General features: G+C 34.3%; 1 protein-coding gene across 1 annotated transcript in view; it reads right to left on the bottom strand.

The window, feature by feature from the left end:
* LOC308495067 (fibronectin type III domain containing protein 3C1-like) overlaps positions 1-19,990 on the bottom strand; it is a gene marked incomplete at both ends in the record, with an annotated part of 56,532 nt that extends 36,542 nt beyond the window's left edge. Inside the window, 15 exons of the mRNA XM_081043031.1 lie at positions 1,230-1,368; positions 1,603-1,689; positions 2,425-2,599; positions 2,680-2,801; positions 2,910-2,963; positions 3,487-3,625; positions 3,989-4,048; positions 6,007-6,149; positions 6,719-6,771; positions 7,283-8,080; positions 8,677-8,998; positions 14,038-14,114; positions 18,715-18,790; positions 19,114-19,236; positions 19,910-19,990. Coding sequence (XP_080899157.1) covers positions 1,230-1,368; positions 1,603-1,689; positions 2,425-2,599; positions 2,680-2,801; positions 2,910-2,963; positions 3,487-3,625; positions 3,989-4,048; positions 6,007-6,149; positions 6,719-6,771; positions 7,283-8,080; positions 8,677-8,998; positions 14,038-14,114; positions 18,715-18,790; positions 19,114-19,236; positions 19,910-19,990 — 2,449 coding nt within the window. The remainder of the gene's footprint in view (positions 1-1,229; positions 1,369-1,602; positions 1,690-2,424; positions 2,600-2,679; positions 2,802-2,909; positions 2,964-3,486; positions 3,626-3,988; positions 4,049-6,006; positions 6,150-6,718; positions 6,772-7,282; positions 8,081-8,676; positions 8,999-14,037; positions 14,115-18,714; positions 18,791-19,113; positions 19,237-19,909) is intronic.
* Between the last annotated feature and the right edge of the window lie 1,519 nt (positions 19,991-21,509).

Below are 21,509 nucleotides of genomic sequence, written 5' to 3'. Positions count from 1 at the left end.
TCTATCATCAAGAAGACAAACACTAACAAGTGTTGGAGAGGCTGTGGAGAAAAAGGAACCCTCACACACTCTTGGTGGGAATGCAGATTGTTGCAGCCACTATGGAAGGCAGTGTGGAGGTTCCTCAAAAAATTAAGAATAGAATTACCATATGACCCAGCAATCTCTCTCTTGGGTATCTGCCAAAAAAATCTGAAAACATTTATCTGTAAAGATACATGTCCTCCGATGCTCAATGCAGCATTATTCCTGGTAGCCAAGATATGGAAACTACCAAAGTGTCCAGTAGATGATTGGATAAAGAAGATGTGGTATATATGCACAGTAGAATACTACTCTGCCATGAGAAAAGATGAAATACTGCCATTTACGACAACATGGATGATCTTGAGATTATTATGCTAAACAAAATAAGTCAGACATAAAAAGTTGAGAACCCCATATGACTTACTTCATTCATGTGTGGGACATAAAACTGAAAGCAACAAAGGAACAAGACAAACAAATAAAGAAATGAAAGCTCATAGACAGGCAACAGTTTTGTGGTTACCAGAGGATAAGGGGGTCAAAATACATGGAGAACTGACTCTGGGTGGGGAACAAATAATGCAACATATACATGATGTACAGTAGTATTGTACACTTGAAACCTATGTAATTTTATTAACCATTGTCACCCCAATAAGTTTTAATTAAAAAAAAAACATAATAGGATGTTAATATTCAGATATTAATAAAGATGATAAAAACATAATCCAAGTTACATGCTTGGAATATTGGACATGAAGCATTTCATTAATATTTTAAAGTTCTTTGGAAGAGACTGAAATGCTAAGTATATGTACCTTAGAGTTAAATTTGCCAGTTTAGAGGCAAACTAATTTTTATAAATATAATTTCTTGTTAAGTTGACATTTGTCATTGATGTGTTCTCCTAATTGTGGCTTCTGTATTAGATATAGTCTTACTTGGAATAACCATAATATTAAGGGCCCATATAAAGTTCAGTAATTTGTTCATGCATGACTTAATGTGATAGCAATGTAGAACTCAATAGAGAACTAGAAAAAACAATACAGTTTACAACTAAACTAATTTACATGGTGAAATATTTCATATACAAATGATTAAGAGAATATTTTATAAAGCTGAGGGCAATTGGATCAAGATTTCTTCTCAATAGTTAATATTAAGACAGGGTAAATTTTAAATACAAAAATATTACTTACCCCATCCAATTTTTACTCTGTGTGCACGGATCTTTCCCTTTGTGTATGGTGTTTTAGGGGACCCAGGCTTATCTGGACAGGTAGTATATTTTACTTCTCCACTGGGTTTACTCCTTCCCTCCATATTGTAGGCAAAGATCTGTTTGAGTAAAAGAGAATACCTTGGTTTACCATAAGTAATAAATGTCTGATTTGAAAATGTGCGTAAGTTGCAAATAATATTATAAAGCAAGTTATTTGACTAAAAATTTCTGAAAGCCAAATGCAAAATAAGGTTTAATTTCAACCAAAATAGACACTCATTTTTATCTCTAGCGAAGAGTATAATTTTATATTACAATATGATACAAATTTATAAATTATAGCCACGTACCCTGAACTTGTATGTAGTACTTCTCCGAAGATTTGTTATAGTGCACGAGAGGTCTTGTCCACTGTATTTAGGTTTAAAACCCAACCCCTGCAAGTGAAAGACAATGTACTTAGGAAACAGACAGGAGTGGGTTCAGGTTCCAAATTCAAATTACTTTCCATCTGGGTCGTTGCGAACAAGTCCCTTAATCTCTCTGAAACTCAGTTTCTCTATATAAAAAATGGATATAATTTTTACCTTAAAGGGCTTCTTTTTAAAGGATGTAATGAGATAATGTGCATGAAAGCACTTAGCATATTACTTACACAGAACAAATCTCTTAGTTGCTTAAAAAAATGTGGTAAAATATATACAACATAAAATTTATAGCTGCTTTTTAAGTTGACTAGGCTATTCAGTATAGACTTGAAAATTCAGAATGAAATGAAACAGTTTGTCCAACCACATCAGAAAATCAAGATGAGGAAAGGGCTTGCCCTGGTACAAGTATGCGAAGGATCTGTGTGACCACCCAGGGTCAGCTGGGATAGGCCCAATGTTGAAGAACTAACACACTTCTCTGAATCTCTTTATTCTGTTGCTATGGCTGCTGCTGCTTCTATAGCTAATTTTCAGGGACTTGGGTACCTTTAGATTTCCCTGTACAGGCCTGCCTAACCTTGACTCTACATTCGTCCCATCTAAAACACAGAAACTAAGGAATCATGCAGTTTGATTGAGTAGAAATGAAATTAATCAAATTTAAAATTTTCATTGTAAAATGCATATAAAATGTACCTGAGACTGAAGTTGAAGATTAAAGCATATGAAAAGAGAACTTACAGATCCTGCTTTCTCCATTTCTAGTACATAAGTAAGGCTGTCATTTAGGTTTGTGTTAGGTGGAGCACACCATTCTAGTGACAAATCACAGATTCCTGCTTCTTTTAGCTTTGGTGGTAAAGGTGTCAGAGGCATCGTTCCTGATGTACAGAAGACTACTATTTCACTGAAATCACTTAAAAATAAAGATGGAAAAATTAGTTTCAGTTTCCTTTTAAAGTTTTGACTTTTAAATATTGCAATAATTCAATGTACCTCAAGCCAAATTCATTTTTTGCAGCTAATCTGAATGAATATTTTGTAGAAGCATTCAGTTTGAAGACCTTATGCTGTTTCATGGTACCCACATAGCAACTTTTGAAGTCTTCACCTTTGCCCTTAATACACACAAAACGTTAGAATATTATAAAATTCTACCAATAGAAATTCATCATAATATTCACAATCATTTATAAACAAGTGCTTTTAAAAATAAAACTGCTTACCTCATCCCATTCCAAAAGGAAGCTGTTTATTTTGGAACCATTATCATTGGAACCCTAGAAATATCAGAAAGATAAGATTACGATGGGCTGTTTTTTCACAGTATATATAAGTATGTGTATATAAATAAAATGATAGAAATTACTGTAAAATTAATTTGCTTAAATTTTGTTTTTGAAGCAATCCAGATTTTAAAATTAAACTGCATTTTTTACAATCTATAAGACATGACCAATTCTGTTTTGTTGTCTTCCAAATTTTATGCAATGAAGAAAGTTAGTACTTAAATAAATTGAGAGGTAGACTTATTGGTAGCTACAATTATAAATAAATTTATGTTGTAGAAACTGACACTTCAACTTTTATTAATTATTGAAATTTTGGTTGACATTTCTCAATTTACTTGATGCTTGATACAGATAGAAAGAAAAGAAAGATGATTATGGGGAAGGAAAAGTGCTGGGGAAATAGGTCAGAAGAGGCATGCATAATTTCATGTTTAATATTCGAGGACAAAGTAGAAAGAATGTTTTTAAATTAAAATAAATGTTGAAAAGGTTTTGGTAGTAAAATCCTTACTTTCCAATGTAAATTCAGGCTGTTCTTGGATCGGTTAATCAGTTTGGGTGCAAGTGGAGGGTCTGGTTCACAGCCTGGAGTTGTGAAGCTAACCACTTCAGACACTGTTTTGTGTGCTGAGTCTCTTATGGTTGTAATTCTAAAAATGTAATGGCAATTGTTGTAAGTTTTCAAACATTTATCCTAACACAAGTATTTAATTGCAGACTTGAGTTTACAGATACATTTCCTAGGAGCTAGTTATATATATAAAAAATCTAATACCACAAAGCTGGATTGTTGCAGATAATGGCCCTCAAATCACCCTTTCACTTGTTCTAAATGAAAAAAAGTGAACTAATGCTGGATTTGGAGGGGGTTGCTTTGAAGTTTGAAGGAAAGGTCACTCTGCTAGCAAGTATAGCTAGGCTGGATGCAGGAATTATAAGTAGAGAACTAGTATAGACTGGGGAATCTGACTGGCTGTAGGGTAGGGCAAGGTTGCGTAGGATGGAGTTCTTACCTTACAAAATAGACCATGGATGGTTGTAGGTCAAGTAGAGTAAATGTAACTTCATCACCACTGTGAAGATAACCTTTGTTTATAACAGATCTTGTGCATATTTAAAAGCTAAGTAACATTGCTAATCTTATGTAGTCAACTAATAAAGAAGCACAATTCTCCTTTAAGTTTAGATAATTTTAAACCATTTTATATGAAAGCAAAAAAGTAATATTAACTCAAAATTCTTCATTTGTATGCCAAATTAATATAGCTTTAAGAAATGCAACTTTATCGTTTTATCACTGAAACTTCTTCACACTATAACAATACAGATTTGTCTTTAAATAGCATTGATATGAAAAGCCTCAAAGACACCATGCATCATGCAATTTATTCATTCAGTCACAGAGCAATCTGTCTGGAGTGAGCACCTATTTGCTACAGTGGATAGAAGCTGTGCTCCCAAACCTACATATTCCTGAACTAACAGTCATAAGTACCTAGTTGTACTCTACCACCTCAAGGACCTCCTTCAGGCTCTATACCCTGAAATAGCCTCCAAAAAGAGCTAAAAAATTGTTACTTCTTTCGCTTAGCATAATAATCTCAAGATCCATCCATGCCAAACAGAAAAAGTCGAGAATCATATGACTTCACTCATATGTGGGATATAAAACTGAAAGCAAAGGAACAAGACAAACAAATGAAACAAAAACTCAATCACACGGCGAACAGTTCCATGCTTACCAGAGGGTAAGGGGGGAGGGGGATGGTATTAGCGGGCAAAGGGGGTCAAATGTATGGTAATGGAAGGAGAACTGATTCTGGGTGGTGAGCACACAATGTGATATATAGATGATGTATCATAGAATAGTACACTTCAAACCTATGTAATTTTACTAACCATTGTCACCCCAATAGATTTAATTTAAAAAATAATAGAAAAAAGATTGTTACTTCTAAGCAAAGGCCACTGAAGGTTGTAGGGTGATCAGAGGTATAGGCCAGTATGTTTTTATAAAAAAACAATGACTTGTAAAATACATAACACCAGAAAAAGGCCACCCTATAAATTAAAGCGAAGCTTAATTTTATAAATGGTTTTTTATAATATTTTAAATTTTCCCAACTCTCTATCCAATATAAAAGATTGTATATTGTAATTTAAAAATTTTTCTAGCTGCTAATTATAAAAGAAGTAAAACTTTACATAATAACTAATTAGATTCAAATTTTCACTTTGAGTCTCTGAATATAGATGACAAATTATGGCAAATAAAGTTTAAAATGTTTTGTGATTTTAAAAGTGCTGTACAGACATATCCAGGTCTCTCTCTGCCTAGTTGTTTGATGAGCAAAGGAATTTCTCTTTCTTCCGCACTTGGAATTTCCTTTCTACTGTGTCTCCTCTCAGCTTGCTCTTTCAGATTGTATTTCCTTCTTCAGTTGAGAAGCTGTTGGAAGTGGTTGGGTATGCTCTTGCTGTGTCCTGCACTGTATCCTCCCTGGTTCTGGTTCTGTCTTCTGAGCACATTCCTAAGCTCATCCTGTTACTATCATAGCTCCACTTTATAACTAGGTCATATAATGAAATTCTCAGGAGATCCCAAATCTGAAATTTCTATTGCAATGTACATATCTTGCTTGTATACCTACCATTGTGTACCAAAGACCTACCATTGTTTGTGACACTTTCTGCTTCCCTAAAATGACCTAAGATCAAAAAAGATAAGGGAGAACTGGAGGTAAACTTTGCCTGAGTCTAAACTTGTCAAGTAGAAAAGCTGTAAACTAAGAGAATGAACTAGTTGATGTTTAAGGGCCCCCTCAGCTTTAATATATTTATGATTCAATGAATTTTGTGGACTGACCTGGCAACTTACCATCATTTATTTGTAAAACTATTTCTGTAGAAAATTGCATTTAAAGCTTGGTAAATATTGCACAAAAATCTTTCAGACTCAGCCTAGAGGTTTATATGTTTAGATAGCATATTTAAATTGAATAAGAAATAAGAGATGATTAAAGAGACTTACATGTACACATTTTTATATTTTCCATTTTTACCACTGTTAGATACTGCCAATTCAAATGTTACAGGAGATTTAGTATGATCACATTTCTCAAAAACATGTGGTTTCCATGAAACAACAGCAGATCTTGTTTGAATATCAGAAACCTAAAATAAATGACAAAAATTCAAGTAGAACTCTTAAATTTATAATCTTTAATTTATGATATAATCTTTCCCTAAGTCTCATTTGATGTTAAGTACCGGGGGTGCCAAAATATATATACAAGTTGACACTTCGGTCAATGTTGCTCAAGCAGTAGCTCGCAGTAATCAGTAGTGTCTGGACGATGATAGTAACCACTTTGAGCACCTTTCAAAATTGCAGAAGTCAAACGTGACTTGTATTCATCTTTTGCTATCAATAAATATTGAGTATTACAATTTTAATACAGTTTTTCTTTCTTAAAATGTATATACATTTTTTGGCACCCTCTGTATATCTTTTCCCTCATATTAGGTGATTAAATACTGTGATTAAACAATGAGCCATTAATACTATCTTTAGCAATGCCACATTGGATCTTTATATATTGAATGGCTAAAGGAGATTATTAAATTTTAACCAGGTAAAGGCTTCAAGTTATAACTGTGCTAGAGAAAAATATCAGTGAATTTGCATGTTTTAGAGTGACAAAGTAAATTAAAAGGAATACTTAAGTATTCACTTTACTTACTATAGGTTTCTCAATGCTGAAACAGCATGACTTTCCATGTTCTGCTCTGCATTCTATAAGTAAAAAAAAAGCACCCCAAACAAATCACATTGGCAAAAACAAGAGAAATAAGTTAGACGTCTATTAAACAATTACAAATACATCATCACCAAGAAATCTACTAAACACCTAGTAGCAATTTACATTAAAAGTTTTAAAAGAAGAGAGTGGTCTAATGTGTATACTATTAAACAAACTCAAACAAAAAAAATTAAAAAGTTCCCAATTTAAGTAAAATCATGAATGTGTTAGGACTGTAATTTCCAATGTTTCACTAACAGGCAACTAAAAAAAATTATGTGGTGTGCATATAAAATACTTGACACATTTTGAATGAAGATGGACATTTGTGCATGATTTAAAAAGGCTTCCTACTTGTGGTCTCATTAAGAATTTAGAGAGAGGGGTACAATGAAGATCAGGAAATGGAAGCAGAAAATGGCACCTAAATATTTTAAATACCCTGAGATTCCTAAACCTTAGGATGCTTATTCATTGGGAACAAAACCAAACTCTTGACCTTACCTTTTTCTGCTTCATTTGATGATGGGCTCTTGCGTCGTTTTCCACCTGGTTTCTGCTTAATATTTCTGTTTCCCATAGAACTCTGTTTCTTTCCATGACTAATATCAACATGAACGCTGGCAGTTTTAGAAGTGCTGGCAGCACTGGAAGTACTGAGAGCACCTTCAGTGGCAAAAGTGCAGGGAGCACTTTCAGAGATTGGAGTATTGGGAGCATTGTCAGCAATGGAAGACTTTGGAGTACTGTCAATAGGTGATGGTACAGGTGTACAGTCAGAGGTGGAAGTCTTGGGGGTATAATTCGTGCTGGAAGGGTTCAGGACACTATCAGTAGTGGAAGGGTGCAGAGCAGTGTCTGTGGTGGAAGCACTAGGAACATGGTCAGGGGAAATATTGCTGGGAGCATTATCAGCAATGCAAGTGTTTACAGGGTTGTCAACAGTGTAAATACTGGGAGTATTGTCAGCAGTGTAAATGTTCAGATCATTGTTCACAGCACAGGTCCTTGAAGTATTGTCAACAGTGTAGGTTTGCAGAGCATTGTCCACAGTGTGAGTACTTGAAGTACTGTCAACAGTATAGCTGCATGGAGCATTGTCCACAGTGTAAGTACTTGGAGCATCAGGAACACTGGAAATATCATTAGTTTTGTTCACCAGCAAAGAGGTGTGATTAAACATATAGTTATTCCTATGTCTACCAACTCGGAGTTCTCTCTTTTTTTTCTTCATATGTTCTTTCATTTTAGCAGCCCTTTCATCAGGTTGGTTGTAATTTGTTCTTCCACGGGAATAGGTTTCTAAAAGAGACAATGGAATACTGTTTAATAATTATAATAATTACATCTCAAGGTTTTTTAAATCTTTTTTCAAACCAACAAAAAGTACTGAAAAGCCATCTTTTATTTTTAAAATTCCCACTTTGTTTTAATACAGATATTAAATATGTGTATTTTTATAATGTATTGATATGTACAGAAAGAAAAACATGAGCAAATACAGATAGTGTTTTCCTAAAGAGTATCTATCTATACTTCGAAATTTTAAGGTCCTAAGATGATTGCAATGTTGGTCCTTCAATTGTCTTTTATATTCCCACTGTTTGGCATTAACAATCAAAACATTCTTTTATTATTTTACAGACCCAGTCAGTAAAAATAAACAGCATAATCACATACTATACCAAAGTACAAAAAAAATTTCTAAAAATTCTGCTTATGAGCATTTTGCTTAAGACACAAATAGTACTTATTGTCATCAATTCTAATATACATGCATGAAATGCAATCATTCATGGAAAATTTACAATCTTTTACTTTTTTAATTATAATAACTGCCCAAAATGTTAATTTTAATAAATCAAAAATATTTCCTGTTTAAGAAAATTATATACTACCATGCTGCTCGGGGTATATAAATGTTGCTGGTGGTGGTGGTGGCGGCAGCGGTGGTGGTGGTGGTGGTGGCGGCAGCGGTGGTGGTGGCGGCAGCAGTAGTGGGGGTGGTGGCAACAGCTGCTCTGGCACAGGCTCTTGGATGTAAGGTGGTGGAAAGTCCCCTTGAGCTGTGGGATAGATCAGTTGAGCCGCTGGTGGATACAGAGGAGAGGCTGGTGTGATGAAGTGTGATATTTGTGGTACAGGAGCAGGCACGATCATCTGACAGTCAACTGTCTGAGGCACAATAATGATTTTGCGAATCCCATTTTCTTCCACTACCTAAAATGGAAGACAGACTCATATAAACATATTAGAATCTGTAAAACCAGTATTTTTCCTACCAAGTTTTACATTTACATCCTGTGCTCTTAATTTAAACACCCAAATGGATGAAAAATCAATAAAGTGAAACTACGTCAAGCAGGAGGCAAGATAAGTCTTCCTTTTCCTCACAAGTATAGCTTTTAAAAAGGTACTTTTTGACCATATACAATATATTAACATGGTTCAAAACCATAAAGTATAGAAAAGTGTACATGAAAAATTTCCCTACCAACCCTTATCTGCTCAATGCCCCCAAGTAGACTATTGTTCTTATTTTCTTATGAATGTTCCAGAATTTCTTTATGCCTATAAAAGCAAATAGTAATAAAATTCTTATTTTTCCTTCTTTTTATTACATAAAGCTAGCATTACTTATACTGTTCTGTACCTTGCTTTTCACACTTAGTAATATATCTTGACGCTCTTTCTACATCAGTACATAGGGCCTCCCCATTTGTTTTGCACAGCTACATAGTGCTTTATTATATGGATTTACTACAGTCGCCCACTGACAAGCATGTAGATTGTTTCCAGCCTTTTGTGGTTACAAACAATATTGTAATGAATAATCTTGTGCATTTATTATTCCAGATTTGTGAAAATACATCTTTAGGATAAATTTCTCCATGTAGAAAAGCTGGGTGAAAGGGTATATGTATATGTGTTTTTGTTAGATTTCTGAAAACAGATAATTCCGTTTAGAATGAAACCATATTATGTTGACCTATTTACTATGTTCTTCATCTTCACAGCTGTGAAATAGAAAAAAAAAACGTATCTCAAACGTCTAAGTATTACCTTGTCTTGTACACCTGAAACTAATAAAAAAACAAACAAACAAACAAAAAAAAAAAGATGCCTTTAGTAATTTCCTTAAAATAAATAAATAAATAAATAAATACGCCTTAAAAAAAACTTCTGAAGTCATGGAATATCTTATTAATGCTTTTAGGAGTCATACCTCACTGTCCATTTTAGGTGTTTGATAAATATTTGAGGAGTTTTTAAAAAGTGCCATTTGCAGTCTTACAACTCATTGCAACATTATTCATGGTGTTCAAGACATGGAAACAAGCAAAGTGTCCTTCGATAGATGATTGGAAAAGTTGTGGATAAAGAAGATGTGGTGTATGCAATGGATTTTTACTCGGCCATAGGAAAAGATGAAATATTGCCATTTGCTTGATATATTCCCATAGTCCCAATACATCATCTATATATCACATTGTGTGTTCACCACCTAGTCAGTTCTTCCATCACCATATGTTTGACCATGTTTAGCCTCTTATACCATCCCCCTCACTCCTTACCTTGTGATAACCACTAAACTATTGTCTGTATCTATCAGTTTTTCTTTCTTTGTTTGCTCATCTTGTTTCTTTGTTGCTTTCAGTTTTATATCTCACATATCACTAAAATCATATGGTTCTTGACTTTTTCTGTCTGACTTATTTTGCTTAGTATAATAATCTCAAAATCCATTCATGTTGCCCCAAATGGCACTATTTCATCTTTTCTTATGCCAGAATAGTATGCCATTGTGTGTGTATGTGTGTATATACATATATGTATATATATGTATATATATATATATATGTATACACATATAGACATTAATAAGATATTCCATGGCTTCAGAAGTTTTTATACTTGAGATACGTTTTTTTTCTATTGCACAGCTGTGAAGATGAAGAACATAGTAAATAGGTCAACATAATATGGTTTCATTCTAAATGGAATTATCTGTTTTCACAATATCTAACAAAAACACATGTACATATACCCTTTCACCCAGCATTTCTACATGGAGGAATTTATCCTAAAGATGCATTTTCACAAATCTGTAATAATAAATATACAAGATTACTCATTACAATATTGTTTATAACCACAAAAGGCTGGAAACAATCTACACGCTTGTCAATGGGGGACTGTAGAAAATCCATATAATCCATGTATATATATACATACACAAATCCATATAATCCATATATATGTACCACATCTTCTTTATACAATCATCTATCGAAGGACACTTTGGTTGTTTCCATGTCTTGGCCACCATAAATAAAGCTGCAATGAACATCAGAGCACATATATCTGTACTGGTAAATGTATTCCATTTGCTGAGTATATACCCAGGAGAGGGGATTGCTGGGTCACATGGTTATTCTATTCTTAATTTTTTGAGGAACCTCCACACTGCCTTCCATAGCGGCTGCACCAGTCTACATTCTCACCAACAATGTAGGAGAGTTCCTTTTTCTCCACTGCTTCTCCAACACTTGTTATTATTTGCCTTGTTGATGATAGCCATTCAAACAGGTGTGAGGTGATATCTCATTGTGGTTTTTATTTGCGTTTTTCTGATGATTAGTGATGTTGAGCCTGTTTTCATATGTCTATTGGCCATCTGTATGTTCTCTTTGGAGAAATGTCTATTCAAATCCTCTGTCCATTTTTTACTTGGATTGTTTGTTTTTTTGTTGTTGAATTGTGAGTTCCTTATATATTTTGGATATTAGCCCTGTATCAGAGGCATTGTTTGCAAATATTTGCTCCCATTTGGTTGGATGACTCTTTGTTTTGTTGATGGTTTCTTTTGCTGTGCAGAAACTTTTTAGTTTGATATAGTCTCATTCATTTATTTGAGCTTTTTCTTCCCTTGCCTTTGAGGTCAAATTCATATAATCCTCTTTGAACCCAAGGTCCGTAAGTCTAGTACCTATGCTTTCTTCTATGCAGTTTATTGTTTCAGGTCTTATGGTAAGGTCTTTGCTCCATTTTGAGTTAATTTTGGTATATGGTGACAGATAGCAGTCTAGTTTCATTCTTTTACACATGGCTTCCAGTTCACCCAGCACCATTTATTGAAGAGGCTTTCTTTTCTCCATGTATGTTTTTGGCGCCATTGTCAAAAATTGTTCATATTTATGTGGGCTTATATCTGGGTTTAAATTCTATTCCATTGGTCTGTGTGTCTGTTTTTCTGCCAATGCTGTTTTGTTGCTTGTAATATAAACTGAAGTCAGGGAGTGGGATACCTGTAGCATTATTCTTTTTTCTTAGGATTGCCTTGGCTATTCGGGGTCTTTTGCAATTCCATACAAATCTGATGATTTTTTGTTCTCTTTCTTTAAAAAAAATGCTATTGGGATTTTGATGGGGATTGCGGCTGCACAGCAAAATAAACCATCAACAAAACAAAGAGGCTACCAACCAAGTGGGAGAAGATATTTGCAAACAATGCTTCCAACAAAGGGCTAATATCCAAAATATGTAAGTGACTCATACAACTCAACAACAAAAAGACAATCCAATTAAATGGGCAGAAGACATGAACAGAACTTCTCCCAACAAGACATACAAACGACCAACAGATATATGAAAAAATCCTCAATTTTGCTAGCTATCAGGGTAATGCAAATCAAAACCACAATGAGATATCACCTCACACCTGTTAGAATGGCTGTCATCAACAAGACAAATAACAAGTGTTGGAGAGGCTGGGGAGAAAAAGGAACCCTCATACAATGCTGGTTATAATGTAAATTGGTACAGCCACTATGGAAAATAGCACAGAGGTTCCTCAAAAAATTAAGAATAGAATTATCATATGACCCAGCAATCCCTGTCCTGAGTATCTACTTCCATAATCTGAAAGCATTTATCTGTAAAGATATATGTGCTCTACAGCATTATTCATAGTGGCCAAGACATGGAAACAATCAGTGTCCTTTGATAGATGACTGGATAAAGAAGATGTGGTATATATGCACAATGGAAGACTACTCTGTCTTAAGATTAAATAGTATCATTTGCAACAACATGGATATATCTTGAGATTATTATGCCATGTGAAATGAGTTAGAGAAAGTTGAGAACCATGACTTCACTCATATGTGTGATATAAAACTGAAAGCAACAAAGGAACAAAACAAACGAATAAAGAAACAAAAACTCATAGACACAGACAACAGTTTAGTGGTTACCAGAGGTAAGGGGGGAAGGAGGATGATAGAAGAGGGTAAAGAGGGTCAAATATATGGTGATGAAAGGAGAACTGACTCTGGGTGGTAAACACACAATGCAATATGCCAATGATGTGTCATAGAATTGTACATTTGAAACCTATGTAATTTTACTAACCATTGTCACCCCAATAAATTTTAATTGAAAAAAAAAGAAATATTGCTATTTGTGACAACATGGATAGACCTTGAGAGTATCATGCTAAGCAAAATAAGTCAGACAGAAAAAGTCAAGTACCCTATGATTTCACTCATATGTGGGATATAAAACTGAAAGCAGCAAAGGAACAAGGCAAACAAGGAAATAAAAACTCATAGACACAGACAACAGTTTCATAGTTACCAGAGGGTAAGGGGAGGAGGAGGTGGTAGAAGATGGAAATGGAGTCAAATATATCGTGATGTAAGAACTGATTCTGGGTTGTGAACATACAGTGCAATATATAGATGATGCATTATAGAATTATACACTTGAAACCTATATAGTTTTATGAGGTTGATGCAAAAGTCATTGTAGTTTTTGCAATTATTTTTTACCTTTTAAACCGCAATTACTTTTGCACCAACCTAATACTAACCAATGTCATCTCAGTAAATTTAAATTAAAAAAAAAAAAAGAAATACTGTTGAACTGAAGATACTAAGTAGTTTTAGGGACTAAATCCCACACACTATCAGAAGCCATTACTGTAGCAATTGTAATAGATGCATAAGATTGGTTAAAGTACTCAGAAACAAAAACAATGGAGGATTAATTAATATGGCAAGATACAAATTCATAAGATGAATAAGGCAACACAAGCGAGGTTTGGTTAACCATCACTGAAATTGCTTTTTAGCAATGATGATAACAATAAAGTAAATAAATAAATAGTATTCTGGAAGTTCTTTATCATATAGTGACATGATAAAAATTAACTGATAACGTAGTGCTAAACACTAAATAAAACCACAGTAGTATACCTGAGACGTGTAACCAGGAGGAAGATATATTAGTGGCAAAGTACCACTTGGTGACATCAAAGGTACATCTGCGGGTCCTAAAAGAGAATTATTAATAAATTCTTTATTAACTTTAAACAGTCCATTTAACTTTGCACAGTGAAAACCAGCTCCAAGCTGTAACAATAACCAGCCATTTTGAAAGTGTATGTTGTTTACTTGCAAAGGAGACTAGGTAAGAATGTAGATGAATCAGTACAAATTCATCATATCTGATGAAAAATAACCAACACACATAATGAGGATTGGGTAAAATTTATATTATAAAAATGTTAGCAAATTTTACTGCTAATAAAAATTAACTATCAACTTTCCACTTTACTGCTAATAAAAATTAACTATCAACTTTCCACTATAATTGTACTGTACTTACCCATTCTTTCCCACCTAAAATGGTTACAAATTAAGTAATAGAAGTTTTACGCTGTACTGTAAAACATATTTCTTAATAAAACTTAAATCAATTTTTGTTTTAAGGCTTTTCACCAACAACACATAGTAAAGTGAAATAATTTTAAAAAAACAGCATTTTATAGAGAGGGACCTAATGTTATTCATGTGATATCCTACTTTTGTAGTGGGCATTCTTACACCTTAAACATACAATTGCATAGAAACTAAAAATACAACACAGAATGGATACTTGTATATGTCATCATTCTTTTGCTTACCTGAAAATTATTATAATTACTTTTTAGTTTTAAAAATATATGTGGCTTTCACATCTTACAATGGTAATTTACTTTTAATAATGGGGGAAAATAAATATAAGTTCATGACAAACTTTGTATAGCAGCCACATGGAATCCATTGCTAAATGATAATGTTTTAAGAAATTTTGAGATATAGCTCAAAATCATTTTAGGATACAAAATAATTGGCATAAAAACAGAAACAATCAAATCACTTTGAAATAATTATTAATAAATCTTATATGAAGTACTTATTAATTTCATATTACTTACTGAAGCAATTCTATATGCTACACATTTACTATATATGTATATGTACATATATAGAGAAAATTATTTATATATAATTTCCCCCGTTCCCGTATATTGTTGTATTTTAAATGTCTAGTATAATGCTGGAACTAAGAAATACTTGTTGAATATATGAATGGATATAAAGAAGCCACACCAAGACTGGTAGGAGGGGCAGAAATGTGGAATGGGCTGGTCCCACACCGACTCGTGGTAGTTAAAAATCAGGAAGGGTATCTTGACTGTGGAGGTCCCCTCTCAGGACCACAGGGTCCCAGCCCCACCCTGGGTTCCCCAGCCCAGAATATCAGTGCCAGGAAGAGGAAGCCCCACAGCATCTGACTATGAAAATCAGCAGGAATTCTGTCCAGGTGAGACAGAAGGCTGCTGGAGACCCAGGCATTACTCTTAAAGGGCCTATGCACAGACGTACTTGCTGATGGACTCCCTTGCTCTGACCTCCAGCACTGAGGCAGCACCTCATAAAGCCTCAGGAATAATATGGGGAGGAACTGAATTATCTGGTTTCAGGGCAAGGGTTGCAGGGACAGCTCTGGCTGGGATATTAAGTGCTGGCAGGGCTTTCCTGAGCCCTGATTCCATTCATCATATTGGCTAACACCACTCACTCCACCCTAGTGATTCCCTGAGAACCACACTACCCAACTCATGCAAAGGCCTGAACCTCTTTCAGCAGCTGTTCCTCACAAGCATCCATCCTTGGCCTGAGGCAGACTTCCCTAAAATCTCTGAATGGTCCACAAACCCCAAACAAGCAGCACCTGGCCTTGGTGTACCTGGTACCTCTTGCTTAAGTGGCCTCCATCTTGGTACGAGTGGCAACCAGCCTTGGCTCACAGCATAGACTCTCACAGGTTCCTTCAAGTCTAGCACAGGCAACTACCAACTACAGATCACTTTGTAGCTCCTACCAAGTGACTCCAGGCTGGAAACAGACAACTTGGGCCTGCACTGGAGCCCCTCCCAAGAGGCCTCAGAAAGAATTCACCTGGTAGCCATATCAGAGCACCATCCAATTAGTTCCACAAACAACACACCCAAAGGGTGTACTCACGAAGCATCAGAGCCCCCTTTATAATGAATCTCACACTGTGGAGTCAGCTGCCACATAACAGTTCATCCACTGTAGTCATGGCCAATCCTCAGTCAGTCAGCTGCAGGGTTAATACCACCCACTGACATGCCAACAGCAATGAAGGTTCAACTACAACAGGAGGGCACTCACACATCCCACACAAGGGACCCTCTTGGAGCACCCATCTTAGGTGACCAGGAAGATTGCACCACTGGGCCTCACAGGACACTGATTACATAAGGCCACCCTGCCAAGACTGGGAGATGTAGCCGATCTACTTATCAAACACAAGAAGGCAGTCAAAATGAGGAGAAAAAGAAATGTCCCAAATGAAAGAACAGGAGAAAACTCCAGAAAATGAACTAAACAAAATGGAGACAAGCAATCTACCAGACACAGAGTTCAAAACACTGGTTATAAAGATACTCAATGATCTCTGGGAGAACTACAACAAAGAGATAGGAAACATAAAAATGGAGATTAAAAAAACATAAAAAAGAACCAGTCAGAAATAAAGAATATAATAACTGAAATGAAAAACACATCCTAGGGAATCAACAGTAGATTAGACAAAGCAAAGGATCGAATCAGTGATTTAGAAGACAAGGTAGAAGAAAACACCCAAAGAGAACGTAAAAAAGAAAAAGAATCCAAAAAAAAATGGATAGTTTAAGGGGTCTCTGGGACAACATCAAGTGTACCAACAGTCACATCATAGGGTACCAGAAAGAAAAGAGAGACAGTAAGAAATTGAAAACCTATTTGAACCAATAATTATGGAAAACTTCCCTAACTTGGCAAAGGAAAAAGACATACAAGCCCAGGAAGTACAGAGTCCAAAACAAGATGAAACCAAACAGGCCCACACTAAGACATATCATAATTAAAATACCAAATGTTAAAGACAAAGAGAGAATCTTAAAAGCAGCAAAAGAAAAGCAGTTAGTTACCTATAAGAGAACTCTCATAAGACTGTCAGCTGATTTCTCAACAGGAACTTTGCAGGCCAAAAGGGATTGGCATGAAATATTCAAAATGATGAAAAGTAAGGACCTTGAAACAAGCTACTCTACCCAGCAAAGCTATCATTTAGAATTGAAGGACAGATAAAGAGATTTTCAGACAAGAAAAAGCTAAAGGAGTCATCACCACCAAACCAGTATTATAAGAAATGTTAAAGTAACTCTTTAAGAAGAAGAAAAAAAAGAAAAAATATGAACAATAAAATGGCAATAACACAGGTATTAACAATTAGTTTAAATGTAAATGGATTAAATGCCCTAATCAAAAGACCAGGGTGGCTAAATGGATAAAAAAAAAAAAAAAAAAAAAAAAAACAAGACTCATACTTATGCTGCCTACAAGAGACCCACTTCAGATCTAAAGACACAGATGGACTGAAAGTGAAAGGATGGAAAAAAATATTTCATGAAAATTGAAACAAACAACAAAAAGCTCTGGTAGTAATACTTAAACCAGGTAAAATAGACTTTAAAACACAGGCTATAATAAGAGATAAAGAAGGACCCAATAATTTCACTTTGGTATTTATCCAGAGTAACCCAAAACACTAATTTGAAGACACATGGGTCTATACGTTGACTACAGCATCACTTACAATAGCCAAGATATGGAAGCAGCCTAACTGTCCATCAATAGATGAACAGATAAAGAATAAGACGTACATATATACAATGGAATATTACTCAGGCATCAAAAAGAATGAAATCTTGTCATCTGCAACAACATGGATGGACCTAGAGGGTATTATGCTAAGTGAAATAAGTCAGATAAAGACAAATACCATATGATTTCACTTATATGTGGAATTAAAAAAGAAAACAAAATAAATGAACAAGCAAAATAGAAACAAACTCATAGATACAGAGAACATTTTGATGGTTGCCAGATGAGAGGGGTTTTGGAAAGTTGGGTAAAAAGGGTGAAGGGATTAAGAAGTACAAATTGGCAGTTATAAAAAGTCATGGGGATGTAAAGTACAGTATAAGTCAATAATATTGTAATAACTAAGTATGGTGTCAGATGAGTATTAGATGTATTGGGGTGATCACTTTGTAAGTTATATAAATGTTTAGCCACTTTGCTGTACACCTGAAACTAATATAATATTTAATGTCAATTGTAATGGACAGATACATATACAAAATAATTTTTTTAAAAAGGAAAAAGAATGTATGAATGAATTAACTGTCTGAAGTCCTCAGCAGTCGCCTCCTATAGGAGAATAGTCTAAAACTATCAGGGCTGTCAATATCTCCAAAATCTGGACTTTTTGAAATGCAATTCTTCAATTAATTTTCAATTTTTAAAAGTACCTTACATGAAATTCTTTAGCGAGACTAGCAAGATGATTCCTGGTTGTTCTACTGATACTATGCTCTGTGAGGAATGTATGAATTTAAAAGCATTTAATCTGGCTCAAACAGGAAAGGATATTAGTGGAATAGATTGCTAATTAAGTCATTTCATACTATAATAATATTTAAATTCACTCTATTTGGTATCAAACAACACATATTTACTTATACTTTTACTGACCTTGAATATTCTGAATGTTCCCATCATGAGACTTGATGGTGAGTGTTTCTCCCGGGTTAACCTGTACCAATATAATCTAGAAATAAACCATTCTTTGATGACATACTTTTCTGTTAATTAACCTGTGAAAAATCATTATTGTCCTTTTGAAAAACATCAGACTAGTTATTGAGGACTTGTGATGCTCAAAGACAAAAGTACAATTGGGTTCATTGTCACTTAAGACAAATTCAATACCCATAAATAAGACCAAGTCCTCTCCCACCCACATATATAGTAAGGTCATAGAAAATAGGTATATTGATGTGGAAAGACCAACTCCTCCCATAAAAAAGAAACCATGCAAAAAAAGGAAAAAAAAGAAAATGAAACTTATCTGAATGTAAAATTCATACATACTTGTTGTATCCAGTATTGAGGACAAGAATTCCACCCGGTATATCTCTTGGGATGAGCCATCACTTGAGAAAAATTAGTGGTATACTGTGTTCCATCAGTGGTGTTCAGATGAAACCTCTCCATCTAATAAAAAATAGTAATTTAAATTTCAATGAAGTCATTATAATCTCAGTTCCTTGACATGATATCAAACAAAATTATAAGCTAGAAGTACAATATTTGCCCATTTTTAAACTCCAAAGAAAAGTTAGGTGATCTTTTCACATTATGTATGTAGATAAAACTTTTCCTTGAATAGCCTATTTTAAATGAGTAAATGCTAAATCTAAACTACACCATCTCTTTGTTTCTTGAGACCAATCCTATATGTAGAGGTCACTGCTAATCAAAATGATACTATTAAATATTAGAAAATTGAACTCACATCTATGAATAAATATGAAGAAACCTTAGTATGCATTAGAGTCATATTTTTAAACCATTCATCAAAATAAACTCTGGGTAGTATAAATTTTAAGACAGAATACCAGGACTTTGAGCTAATCAAAAGAGGCTGAAAAGGAAACTAAATCAACACAAAAGGAGGTTCTATGTGGCCTAAGATAGTGTTAAATGTCTCTCAAGCAAGTTTAAAAAGTCTACAAGGAAGATAAACTGATGTTGGTGAAAAGACTAAAAACATCTAAACTAAGTGACCAATCATAAAAAGTGACACACTCTTTATACATAAAAGCTAATACTTAATTTAAGAAAATTTTGACCAGTTATGATAAAAAAAAAGCAAAACTACCCTTACCTGATACATGGAATTCCTATTGATAATTGGAGCTATAGGAGGTATTTCAGTAAGAGTAAGTGCAAACCCATGGTCAGTCATGTCTGAAAAGATTGGCTTTCACGGTAAATGGTTTCTAAGAAAGTGAAATCTTAGATTAATCAAACGAAGTCAAAGTAATGATTTTAAACGACAAAACCTGATGTAATACTTCTGATAAAAAAGCTACCTTAAATAGTTTTTCTCTCTAGAAATGATTACTTACCTGAAATTGTTTTATGGCAACATTTCAAAATAATTATTGGTTTTCATAATGAAAGACTATAAAATTTGGAGTCAAGACTTTTGACCTATTCACTCCTTACTCATGAAGACAAAGATAGCTTCATTTCACAGTGTGAAGAATGGTTTAATTAAACAAGTCACTGGTCATTTGATCCACTCAGATAAAGTTCAGTTAATTTCCAATTTATGATGTTAATCTGCCAAATAAGACTACGTATTGCTTAGAAGGCTGTAAGAATTAACTAGATCCCTTAAAAATGATAGGCACATATTTACCTTAACTCTTTCAAATACTAAAACCAAATATCTTAAACATAAGCCAAAGATTCAAAGCTTCAAGCCCAAACCCTTAAATTTAAAATACTTTCCAATTTCAAATACTTCATGTGAAGATGGCACCAAAGGACAAAATATAGTCTAATAGTCCAGATCCTTGATTCCATAATTACTTGGAGAAAAATTAGAAAATATGATTTTTTGAACATGGAGAAGGGGATACTCAAGAGGAAACCTCTTGGAATTAGGCAAGCACTCCAAATGAAATTTCCTATTGTGGTTCTACATCGCTGTGGTAACACAGATGCAAAGGAATGTTCACTATGTCATAATTCTAGTCACCAAATTGGATGTAGTCTGAAGAGGCATTTTTACTTGTGAATACAGTTTTTCATAAGTGAAAGACAATTTTTAAATAATTGTTTTATTTTTCAATTACAGTTGATATACATTATATTAGTTCTAACTGTACAACACTGATTAGACATTTATATAAATTATGAAGTGATCACCCCAATAAATCTAGTACCCATCTGAAAGACATTTTTAAAAAAAAACTGTTCGGAGTCATAAAAAAATATGGAGTACATCTAGCAGGAAAATGCATGTGTTCTGTTAAGTTAGGAATATAGAAAGTAGTTGAAAATTTAATTTTTTTTTTACTATTTACTCAACAGTGAAAAAGTCTTTATGCTAATTTAAATGTCTTCTATCTCTACAAAATTTGGTTCATTCATGGCAAAAGTCATTGCTGTCTAGCTCATTCTAATGACTGGATTGATCAAGATTTATTTATTTTTATTTTTTTTAGATTTCTTAATTATTTAATTTAATTTACTGGATTTGATAGAATTTTAAAGTAAAAAGAAAACAGGGCAGATGTGTGGCTCAAATGGTTAGAGCGTGAGCTCTGGGCAATGGGGCTGCCAGTTCAATTCCCACATGGGCCAGTGAGCTGTGCCCTCTGCAAATAGAATGAAGTCAATGAGCTACTGCTCAGCTCACGGGTAGCTAGTGGCCAGATAGTTCAGTCGGTTGGAGCGCGGGGTCTCAACCACAA

The sequence above is a fragment of the Rhinolophus hipposideros genome (genome assembly GCF_964194185.1).
Source record: "Rhinolophus hipposideros genome assembly, chromosome: X".
NCBI lineage: Eukaryota > Metazoa > Chordata > Mammalia > Chiroptera > Rhinolophidae > Rhinolophus > Rhinolophus hipposideros.
This window is presented reverse-complemented; position numbering and strand designations above follow the sequence as displayed.